Source organism: Lupinus angustifolius, chromosome LG03, assembly GCF_001865875.1.
Source record: "Lupinus angustifolius cultivar Tanjil chromosome LG03, LupAngTanjil_v1.0, whole genome shotgun sequence".
Classification (NCBI taxonomy): domain Eukaryota; kingdom Viridiplantae; phylum Streptophyta; class Magnoliopsida; order Fabales; family Fabaceae; genus Lupinus; species Lupinus angustifolius.
Genome location: NC_032011.1, coordinates 4,620,245 through 4,632,214, shown reverse-complemented (window position 1 = coordinate 4,632,214; position 11,970 = coordinate 4,620,245). Strand labels below are relative to the sequence as shown.

The window sequence follows — 11,970 nt, the reverse complement described above, 5'->3', positions numbered from 1 at the left end:
TCGCCCAAGCGAGGGACTGGGCGACGCATCATTGGTGTTTCTGTTGGGTCGTCGCCCGGGCGATGGCTTTCTCGCTTGGGCGAGACTAGGGAAGTTGGCACTACATGGGCAGCTTCAGAAGTTACCAAAGGGTGGGAACTCATGGAGAGAAAAAAAAAGCTAGCACGAAAGGAGAGAAGAGGAAGATAGAAATCGTGGAAACAATTCTATTACATACTTTCTTTTGTATTAGTTCATGAGTTAAGCGTTGTAATAGCGAGGATGAGTGGCTAGTTCTTCGTAGTTGGGAATCGAAATGTAATCTTCTTAACTTTTGTACTCCTGGATTCAATTCTATATTATTGTTATTTGAATTTGGAAAGTTTGTTCCATATTTATTGTATGATTTCAATTAGCTACGAACTTCATGATTAAAGGTTCAAGTTTAACTGGGAAGTTAAACTTGATACTGGATCTGAATTTTCTTTCTTTCTACATGATTGATCTAGGGATGGACAATGGTGTAGGAATTGCTTTTACATTTGAGTTTAATGCGAGTTAATCACCCAATTATCTGAGGAATTGGAAATTGAGTGATTATCTAAGAATGTTACAATCAGGGGACTGATGTAATTGATTTATGAAAAATGTGCAGCGAATTCAGTAACTTCACAAGTTATTGAGAATTGAATCCAAGGATGTATAAAGGGAAAGAATGATGAGTTTCGATCCCAACCATTTTGTTTTATTATCTTAAATTGTTATTTCAATCTGATTGTTTCTAAAAAATTCAATGCAAATTTATCAATGCAATGCAAATTTACCAACCAAATCCTGTATGTAGTCGCTCGATTGATTTTTATAGGAATTAGTATAAATTCACTCTGCTCCCTGAGGACGATATCCCGGTACTTTACCGGATTTTATTACTTGTACGATACGGTACACTTGCCGTTACTATCTGACATGTTGATATCAACTGGGCTCCTTGGCCTTCGGTTATCTGTTCGGTGCCTATCCGCTTGAGGCCGTGGTGTAGGGCGTCGTTGTTGAAATTGTGGAGGGGACCGCCTTCTTGAAGGCTCTGGTCGACGATGTTGTGGCGATCGCCGACGTTGATCCAGGCCCGCAATGAATCGCTGTAAATGACCAGCCTAGATAAGATCTTCGATGGTATCACAGAATTGTGTGCAGTCATTGGTCAAGTGGCCGAACATACTGTGATAGTCACAGTATTTGGATCGGTCTTGCGGGCCTGGCTTGGTAGGGCGTGGAAGTTGGACGAGGTGAGTGGAGAGGACGTCTTGCAGAATCCTTGAGCAGTTGGCGTTTAGGGGGTATAGGTGGAGTATTTGGCCTTTTTAGTTAGTGAGGGTAGGTCGCGGGGTAGGTCGTGGAGTCTTGGCCGTTTGGTTTCCCGTGAGGGGTGATGTGTTTGGGGCTCGGTATGGGCGTGGATATGGTGGGTTTCTTCTAGATTGATGAATTGTTGGGCTTTGGAGCGGAGGTCCTCCATGGTAAGATCGGTGTATTTGGCCAATTCCGTGCGGAAAAGACCTTCTTGAAGTCCCATAACGAGGACATGCACTGCTACCTCAGGGCTTAGAGTACGCACCTTCATGGCCTCGGTATTAAACCGATCTATATATGCCCAGATAGATTCATTAGATCCTTGGCGAATGTCAGACAATGTGTATGATGACCTGAGTTGCTCCTTGCTTGTCGTGAACCTTGTGTTGAAGGCTAAAGCTAGAGTTCCCCAAGTGTTGATGCTGTTTGGAGCCAGGCGGGTGAACCATTGGAGGGCCGCCTTTTTAAGAGTCAGGGGGAAGGCCCTGCACATGATGGGGTCGGTCGCCCCATGGAATAACATATAAGCCTCGTAGGCGTCAAGGTGATCTTGTGGGTCTGCCGTTCCATCGTATTGGTCCATGTTTATGGGGCGGGTGAAGTGAGAGGGTAATGGGTAAGCCATGATGGTAGGTGTAAAAGGATGTCTAGCACCGCAGGAGTGGTGCGGGGTTGGTTGGGATGGTGGGCGGGACTCGCTCGCTGACTCTTCACGGTTACTTTCGTGAATATGGCGTTCCGAGTGATCCTTAGGGTTTATTTTGGATTGGCGGAGTTCTTGTATTACATCAGTCTGCTGCTGGATGAGCCGCTCCTGGCGTTCCAGCATCTGGAGGAGGTGTTGGGTGGCTGGTTGTTGTTCTGGAGTGGTATGGTGGCTTCGGTTGGCCTGATGGGATGGTTGTCTTGGTGGGGGAAGAGTACTTGGGGCAGGGTCGACTTGGCTGGTAGATAGAGCTCGGTTTCTGGTAGTCACCATGGTGTGAGTTGGAACAAAGACGGCGCCAATGTTCTTTCCTATAACACAAAGGTAAGGAATACTAGTTGATCAGCTGCTGAGGATGGAGAAAAGGAAGGACGTCAAAGTAGCAAGATGATGTAGAAGAGCTGGACCCGCCGGTGGAGGTACCTGAAAAGGTTCTCCGACGATCAAGTCAGTGTATGAACTTGGTGTTTAATGTGTATGAGAATACGAAGGTAGAAAGTAATAGAGTGAGTAATGTTAGAGAGTAAAGAGTTTGAGATACTTCATGTTGGTAGAGACTCCTATATATAGAGGGGAGAGCTGACTTTTGGGCTCTTGGCAGGTAGTGCAACACGTGGCCGCCGAAGGGTATTGTCGGGGGTTGCTTTTTCCGTGTCAGGCGGTCTGCCAGGACCATACTCTGTGCCACTCTTGTCTTTTAGCCCGTGGCTGGTTTGGTAGCCGTTCTGCAATCTGTCTGTCGTGCTGGCAGGTGGGTTGGTGAGGTACAGAAAGCATGCTAGGGGGTGTCTCTAAGGTCAACTCTGGTGGGTCAAGCATGCGGGACCTACCTCGGCGACCAAGCATGCGTCTCTTTGGCTCGCTGGGTAGGAACAAAATTGTAATCTAACTCCTATGTTGCTAGTTAATCACAAAAATCATTGTCGTTTTTTCCGTTTTTCCAGCAAAATTCAAAGCAAGGTGGCTTATGGAAAATCATAAAATGACTTAAACACTTTTGTTACTTAAATTTTTTTGTACTATTAAATGAATTTTCTCATCTTATAGGTAAGTAACTAATCTTTGTATATTATATGGTTATCCTCTTAATTAATGTTCCTTTCAGTAATAAAACAAGGCAATGGTTAACGTCTTGTAGGTAGAATGCTTGAATTAGTTCAACAAAAATATAATTTAATTTGCTTAATCACAATAAATACATTCTCAAACAAATAATGATTACAAAAAATATGCAAATACAAGTAGTGAAATTCTAAACAGGTACTTTTTACGTTAACCAACATTATTATTTAATAATTATTTTCGACTCAAATTGTTTTTTTTTCTCCTCTTAATATATTTGGAATTCACTTTCTTAGCTCAAATAGTATAGTCTACCCGAGGTAATGTAACACTCATGAAGAAGTTTCGGTCCAAAACGGCCCACTTTTCTTTTTTATAAAGTGTAAATATCTATATACAATCAATGCACAATCTATCATTCAATTTTTTTTAAGAGTTAAAGAGTTAATGGTAATTCAAAATGAATGGTAAATAATACAGTAACAATATATAAAACTTTAACCCTATATTAGTATATACATTTTTTTCTCATATTTTTAACCATCATGTATATGAGGTTGGTCTCTAAAATTATAAAACATTAATTTAATTTAAGAATTTATACATTCTTAATCAATTTGATCAATGAACTTTTTACAATTTCATCAACAACCCAAATTGATGTTTTACAAATTTTAGTAATTTAGAATTTAGCATCACCAAACACTCTATCATATGCCACTACGTATTATCCTAAAAGCCATCTCTAGATACTTATCTACCTATGCTTCCTACAGCATATTAATGCATGCTAATGATAAAAGCTTGCAATGATGCACATGTTATGTCTCCAACTCCATGTTATGGAGGTATATATGTTGCAGTTTTTATCCAAATCAGAATATAACACAAAGCAATATTAAAGTAAGCACACAATTAGATCATTACTTTTTCGCTTTGGTGTGAAAGGGGTGAGGGTTGGGCCACCTTTGATTACTATATGTTATGAAAGTATATCTTCTTTGTGAAACCACATGGGTCATGCTTGATGTAGTTGAAATGAGGCACCAGGGCCAATATAATTGCCTTATTGGAGAATTTAGATATAGACTAAGATATTCTAATTATTTAGAGTGAATACTTATTTAAATTGAAAATTTTAAATGATTCCAAAAAATTTTAATATGGGTCAAAGACATTTTTAGAGTTAAAATAGTTCTTATAAAGTGATATAAAACATGCAAATAACTAATTTGACTACAATTTAAAAATTTTGGGTTTATTTTGAGATCAACTTTGAGAGATCAAATTAATATAAGGGACTGAAATAAGTATTTACTCTATAAATGGAAGAGTTGCAATGGAGAGAATGATAGAGTAAAAGGAGGCAGAAAGAGAAAATGAGGATTAGGAATGATGTTAGTGATACAAAGCAGGAAAGGAAAGGAGATATTCTTTTGTCAAGTCTTCAAAATTTGTATTATGGTTAGTTTGAGAGTTGGATTTTAGAGAGAAGACTTGTGAATCATCTCACAAATATAATTCATGGCTCTCAAACATTCTCTTTCCCTTCCTTTCCCTCCAAAATCAAACTCCCAAACTAACCCTTAGGGTATTGTATCCTTATTTGAAGTTCTTATGACTACTGTGTTTAGTCAATCATTGATTTTTTGTATTTCACCCTTCATTTGAGTGGTTTAAAAACTCAATGGGATTTCAAAAATTCCTTGCCCAAACATAGGCTAAATGAAATTAAATTCTAAAAATTGCTTGCAGAATAGGCATAAGGAGGAAAAGTATGTTAGTTGATATCAGCTTTTACCATTATTTTCAATGATATAAGAACAATTTAAATGTACACCCTGACTCATTCATTATGAATACATACATGTCTTTTCTGAATCCGGTACTCTTGGCTCAAAGCCTCAAACAGCAACATTATAGTCAACATTGACATCATTACACTAGGTTTACCCAGTCTTTTCTAAATTGGTAAATGACACATAAGTTTACAGCATTATTGCCTTCTGGAACAAAGTTTGGCAATTCATTCCACTATGACAGTAGCATAACTTTTCCAAAGACTAAGTATAAGGAAGCAGAAGCACCCTTGCAAGACATTCTTTAAATCCATCTTGAGGATGCATAGAAAAACATAGCATCACCATAGCAGATTGTTCATTACTGAACCCAAGCATCAGGGTTAACAACACCAGTATGCAAAGTGCTCATCTTTGCGATGGTTACTAACGAGGCCCCCACACTTCAAACAAATGAAGCTACTTCCGTCTGCAACTGCATCCAGTACTAGTTGCATTCTTCCAGTTTCTGCTAGTATAGAAGTCCCATGAGCGTCTAGGGCAACGGACGGGCTGGCAATGTTGTTTGCAGATGGCTCGTTTATAACAGGCTGAGCTTCGGCAATGGCACACTCAGCAAACAAAGAAGCCAGATGATCAACAGCAGCATTCTCTTGCAGTCTACTTCTGTAAAGTTCACGTGCACGATGTAAGGACTGAAAGACAGCTTCATCCCCCCCTTTGTTCTTCATTGCTACGAGAACCTGTTCCAATTTCAAGTAAATATAAGGGACCAAAAAGAATAACCAAGCTTTATTTGTTGTCCATGTTTTCTCCTTTGGAAAGTGCATTGTACATTCTACAAACATGCTTTATGTTTCACATATCACAACATCATAATTTCCTCTATGAAATGCTTGAATAATTGATTCCACGTCACTTGATTATCTCAAGTCTAGAGACATTAGAATTTGTTTGACAATGCATTAACGAAAATTTAATATACGATCTCTAAGAAAATGCCTACTAAGAACCAGTCTTTAAATAAAACTCTAAAAATGTAACAAGAGGTCCATTTTGATCTTGCAAAGGCTAATGTTTTTTTTCTATGAAGTTATGTTGTCTGTGCACAATGTACCTCACAGATCTTGTAAATGTGTATTTAGGTTGACCATCTGGGTGGTTCTGGGTACGTTGATATCAAAAAATGAGACGAAATGTACTTCAAATAAAATAGAGGGAAAGAAAGATTACAGAGGTTAATTAACAAAGTTTCCTTCTCTTTTGTTATATTCCTTCTTAGAACTAGTTGGCAACGAGTAGAGTAGTCCAACATATACATAAACCATATCCCATGAATTGAGGCAGGCAATGTTGAACTCCAAAATCCCCCTCCACAAGAGCCCGCTGAAGCAGACGATAGACAACATAATGACGAAAGTCAAGTAATGATGGTGATGGACTAGAGACTTTGATGCCTTGCTATATTTCATCTAAATACAAATTGGCATTAAGTGGAGTCGATTTAATAAGAAGTTTCCCTCCCCTTTGCTAGATTCCATATTTTGTGGAGTAGCCCAACCGGTATATAAAACGTACCAAGGAATTCAAATGGGTGAGGCAGGACTTTCAACATTCCCCTCCACAAAAATGTCCAAAATCCAATGATGATGGAGATGGTATGTACTATGTAGGCTTTGATGCCTTGTTAGACTCTATCTTAAAATCAATTGGCATTAAGTGGAGTAGCCTGACAGAGTGACAGGTATATAAACCGCATTCTAGGAATTGAGACAGATGATGTGGGATTTCCAACATCCCTCACATGAGTTTGCTAGACAAGGAGATACAACAAAAATGACAAAAATCTGATAACAACGGAAATGGGCTATAGGCTCTGACACCATGTTAGATTCCATCTCAAAATCAATTGGCATTAAGTGGAGTAATTCAACCAGTACATAAACACACGAGGGGCGGATCTTGGTGAAAGGGAGGGGTCACCACCTTTAAAATATATAGGTACATAAAGGTATATATAATATTTGGTTGTTATATTACAAATATATGCTCTAGCCTAGTAGTTTGTTGGTATTTATATCTAGTCGTGGAACTCGTGTTTGAGCCTCAGTGACAATGTTTTCGTAAACTATACTGCATTTTGACCAAAGAAAGTTGACATCTACCACCAGGCCACATATATGTTTGCATCTAATTGCCTAAACGAATAGTTTATAAAATTTGGGCTCCCCAAAATATTTGTCCAAGCTCCGCCACTTAACAACACCCTAGGGATTGAGGCGATGGGACTTCCAACACCCTTGCATGTTTAAAAACATATGAAGTCTTCCAAACGGAGGGAATCATAAAACATTCATAAAAATAGTAATAAAAGGTTTTGATAGTAGCATGATATTCTCTCATTTTCCTCCCATCATTCTAGATTCTAGAAACTTCAAAACAAGGGTGAGACTAAACCTTACCCTCTGGAATCCCCTTCCCCTGGAAGGCCAGAAGAGTGAGTACTCAGTAGCATATATATGTTTGCAATATGGATTCTGGAGGAGAATGAAGGGATAGAATGTTTCAGAGTCATGAAATAGATTTATAAGATAGTTCTGACGTCTTCCATTTCCCGTTTTCCCCCTCCTAAACCGAACTCACTAACATACCCTAAGGTGCTACTAAATACTAATCATGTAAGCAAATTGGCCAAAAACTGTTCCACCGTTTAGCAAAGTTTCTAAGGGAGTTTGGCACACAAGATAGATACCATACCCTAATATCAAATTTCAGGCCCCTAAAATGTTTGATATAACAAATAACAAAACACAATTTATATTTGAAATCCAAGAACTTACAAGACTAGCACTGCAAATTGCTAATGTAGGAACAAAATACAAACCAGTAAGGTTCAAATATCTGAGAAAACCATTTCAACCAGTGATCCACAAAACTAAATAACCAAGCTACACTTTTAACAAGAAATAAAATAAAATCACATATGAAAGTTTTTCTTTTTTTTGCAAATTACTAATTGAAATCAAGAGAAAGAGAATTAAACAAATTATGAATTAAAGAAAGAAAGAATGATTATTATTACCGCTTGAAGGGCCTGTGAAGGTTTTCCTTGATTAATGAACTGTCGAGCCAATGTTAGTAAATCACTCACGGCGTTGTTCTCTCCGGGATTATACGCCGGCGCCGGCGCCACCTCCGCCTCCACCATCTCCGCTTCCATTTTTTTAAAAAAAACTTCCTTTTTCTCTGTTTGGCACCAAAATGAGAATTATATTGAAACAAATTAAATGGGTTGGGCCATTCTGCTTTTTCTTTTAATCTGCGCTATGAATATAAATAAAATTATATTGTGTTCTGATTGATTCTGAACTAGTGTTGCAGATTATTCTAGCACATTCTTCTCTATCTATTTTCCATACTTTTCTCTCACTGCATTATCAAGCATGTAATGCCACTGGTTGGGCTGAGTTTATGGAATTGGGCCAGGCCCAAGGATTACGGGCCCATATAATACTCACACGTTCCCGTTCATTACAATTGCATGACCAAAATTAGGGGTATGCATGTAATGAGTTTAAGTGGGGTTACCTTTGCTCGATAATTCGACGGGCCTTTTATTTGTAGTCAAATTCAACACACTTATTGAAAACACCAATTATATCTTTAAGGATTTTTGGAAGTTTGGAGGGAAAGGAAAGGAAAGGGATAAACTGGTAAGGAAAGGGGAGGAAGGAAAGGAGAAGGAATGACAAATTCAAGTAAACATCACCCTTGTTTGGGAGTTTAGAATTTAGATAGGAGGTGAATGGAGGATTAATGTAATACAAAAATACTATTTTACCCTCCCTTTAAAAAATCAATATAATGTTATGTATTATATATTGTAAAATAATCTTTTTTAAACAATTTACATTTTAAAAATTATTTCTAATATTGTGGTACTCTAATATTAATTTTAAATAATTACTTTTTATAAAAAGTTGTTTAGATTTAGATAAAATAATTTTTTAAAAACTAAAATTTACAAAACCAAATATGTAAAAATTAAATAACAATCTAAAACAATATCACAAGACTAAAATAGAAGTTTAGACAAAGTAATTTCAAGATGAATATAAACAATCATTCAATGGTTGAGTTAATACAAACCACATGAATATATTCCATGCTACAAAAGTAAGAATTCAAAGTTCATCTCTATTCTTAAGTATATAGATTTTATTCAAATTAATTACAACTAACATAAAAATATGACAAACTTTCACCACTTCAAACGTTGACCAATTTGTATTTTTTTTCCAAACTATTCTTCAATGCCTACAAATAAATAAATAAAATGTAATCAGAAATTTACATTTGATAAAAGAGAATTTGCAAGATGTAAATAAATAATATGATACACAAGGAAACTGGGACAAGTACCTCGAGGGATCAACTGGACCAAGTACCATCTCAAGTAGTAACTCTCTGTGCTTGTCCGGAGGACAACCAATTACAGCTCTAATCCTATCAGGACTGTCAAGTAAATACAAATATGCATGAGTCAAGACATATCTTTCAATCTTTAAATCCTCCAAAAGCTTCCAGATTTCAGCTTCAGAAATGGGAAGTTTTTGCTTAACTTTCTCATACACAATGTTGCCCTCTCTAATAGCTGAGGCAAGATCTTGTAGTGCTACCTTTATTCCATCAAATTCTTCATCATCCTTTGATTTTCTTGACCTTTTAGTTTGATTACGAGTTCCTTGTACCTCTGGAGACGTTACTTCATTTCCATCGTCAATGCCTTGAACGCTCTCCAATGTCACCCCATTACCATCATCAAAAGGCTCAGACTCACCCACCAATTGTCTTTTGTTTCTAATGTCTTTTGTAGTCTCAGCATGTTGTCCAGTAGCTCTATCCTTTCCACACAAGATCATCATCTTGTCATAATTTGCTATAGGTTTTTTCATCCATTGTTCAGCATTAGGATTTTTCTATCGCAAAACAAAACGTTATTAAACCAATATATGTCTATATACTCAATCCTCCAACCTTCTAAAATGTATGCAACATAATAAAGTATTGAAACAACATGCATTTTTTACTTTTATTATAATTTGAATATACAATAAAATCGAAAATAATATTATTATACCTCAATTAGTTGTTGCTAAACTTCTTCTTCGGCACACCAACGCTTTGTCGTTGGATCCCAAGCAAATCCACTCAAGCCATTTTTGAACAAATCAAAACATTTAGAAAATCGTCTCTTCAATAACTTCTAACGACCTTTCACTTTTTCCTTCCCAAAAGCTCTTTCAAAATTTTCATGTAACTCCTTAACTATGGCTTCATAGGCAGCTGTAGTAAAGTTCCCATTCCCTCTATTTCCCTCATTTTGTTGATGCAAAAAAGCCTCAACAAGTGCATTATCCATATCATCAGTCCATGTCTCTCTTTTAGGCTCACTTTTTGTCTCAGACATAATTCCTAAAAATTTGTCACAAATTCATGAAATACATATTCATAAAATACATCACAAATTCTTATATTAAAATATCATAAATGTCAAATTCTAAATTAACATCCTAATGTATATAAGTCATGAAATACATCATAAAGAAAACATCAAGAAAACACTATAAATTCTAAAATATTGCATAACAATAGATCAAGTCATGAAGGACATCACAAATTCTCAAATTAATGTCGTAATCAAGACTGATAGTATGTCCATATAGCAGCAGCTATAGAATTTCTTAAATTCTCTCCCAAACGAGCATGTTCTTCATCATTGTCATTTGTTAGTGCTCCATCATATTGAGCTACACTTTCACAATAAATTTCTGCATCCACCTCAGCTAACAACTCTTTATCCTCAACAGGGTCTATCCCTACCAAGTAATTATGCAAAATGCAACATGCTATAATAATTCTACTTTGAGTTTTGATTCCATAATTTGACTCAGTTCCACTTGCAATAATAGGAAATCTTTTTTTCAAAACTCCAAAAGCCCTTTCAACAACATTGCGGAAGGAAGGGTGTCGATTGTTGAATAATTCTTGAGGTGTTCGAGGTGGATTTCTTGCAGAGAATTCCTTCAAGTGATAACATGTTGATCTATAAGGGATAATTAGTCCATTTCTCATCATGAATCCAGCACCGAGAAGATAAAATTTACCTAATAAAACAAGAATTATTTAAAAAAAATATACATAAAGGAAGAAGGAAGAAGGCAAAAGAAAAAAAAAATATTATCTTCACTACCTCTAGGTATCTTCAAACTATTTGTTCTGTGTAATGCATCTTTCAATATTCTTGAATCAGATGCAGTGCCCTCCCATCTAGGCAGAACATAAGTAAACCTTAGATCAAAAGAGCATGCAACTAGAACATTTTGTGTTGGAAAACCCTTCCTACCACGATATTTTGGAGCTTCAAATAATGGCACTTTTACACGAACGTGTGTACAATCAATTGCCCCAACACAATCCTATCATTGCCAATTTATCATTGACAATAATATTTTTTAATATGCAAATTCTTAATTTTAATATTAAAATATATTTTACCTTAAAAAATGGGTTAAATCGGTTGCTTCCAAGAATTTCTATAGGGATTCGTCTGCCATCAGGTTGCTTGAGATATCTCTCTTCTAACTCAATTATCGACAAAAGCACACGATGGAAATGGCGACTGATAGTCTCACCAGATCGTTGAAACCAGAATTGAATATGATGATTTCTTACATTATGTGTTAGAATGTAGAGTGTTTTGGCAACTTGTTCCTCTACACTAACCCTTTGTGTTGATCGAAGTCCTCCCTCTGATTCTAATTGAGCACATAAATTTAAGGTTTTAGGCCTCATTCTTGTTAACTTTTTACCTTCGATGTGAAAGTGTGCATGTCAAGAGGAACACTTTGGAAAGCTCTCCTAATATGTCATGGTTTTGATGAGGACAACTTGTGCCTAAAAGAGCTTGAAGATCATCAACAAATCAACGTGCTTAAGTCTTTAATTGGTACTAGGCTTAGACTAGAATCTAGTTTAAGTTGAGTCAAGGCTTAGGGCACCTAATACATGTCT

The 11,970-nt window shown here is 36.7% G+C and overlaps 2 protein-coding genes across 4 annotated transcripts; both read right to left on the bottom strand.

Moving 5' to 3' along the window:
* Positions 4,880–8,282, bottom strand: LOC109343199. Of its 3 annotated transcripts, none has more exons than XR_002107176.1 (3): positions 7,979–8,282; positions 5,179–5,639; positions 4,880–5,094 (listed from the first exon to the last, which is right to left on the bottom strand). XR_002107176.1 is itself a non-coding variant. In XM_019581387.1 (2 exons), the coding sequence occupies exons 1-2, from the start codon at positions 8,114–8,116 to the stop codon at positions 5,280–5,282; spliced, it is 498 nt and encodes a 165-aa protein (XP_019436932.1). In that variant the 5' UTR covers positions 8,117–8,282; the 3' UTR covers positions 4,916–5,279. The 3 variants fall into 3 exon arrangements, 1 of the variants encoding a protein (XP_019436932.1); XR_002107175.1 differs by having other exon boundaries at positions 4,916–5,131; positions 5,162–5,639; XM_019581387.1 differs by having other exon boundaries at positions 4,916–5,639.
* On the bottom strand, positions 10,597–11,751 carry LOC109342280 (putative nuclease HARBI1). Its single transcript, XM_019580294.1, has 3 exons — positions 11,455–11,751; positions 11,150–11,375; positions 10,597–11,063 (listed from the first exon to the last, which is right to left on the bottom strand). Exons 1-3 carry the CDS (start codon positions 11,749–11,751, stop codon positions 10,597–10,599), a joined length of 990 nt encoding a protein of 329 aa, XP_019435839.1.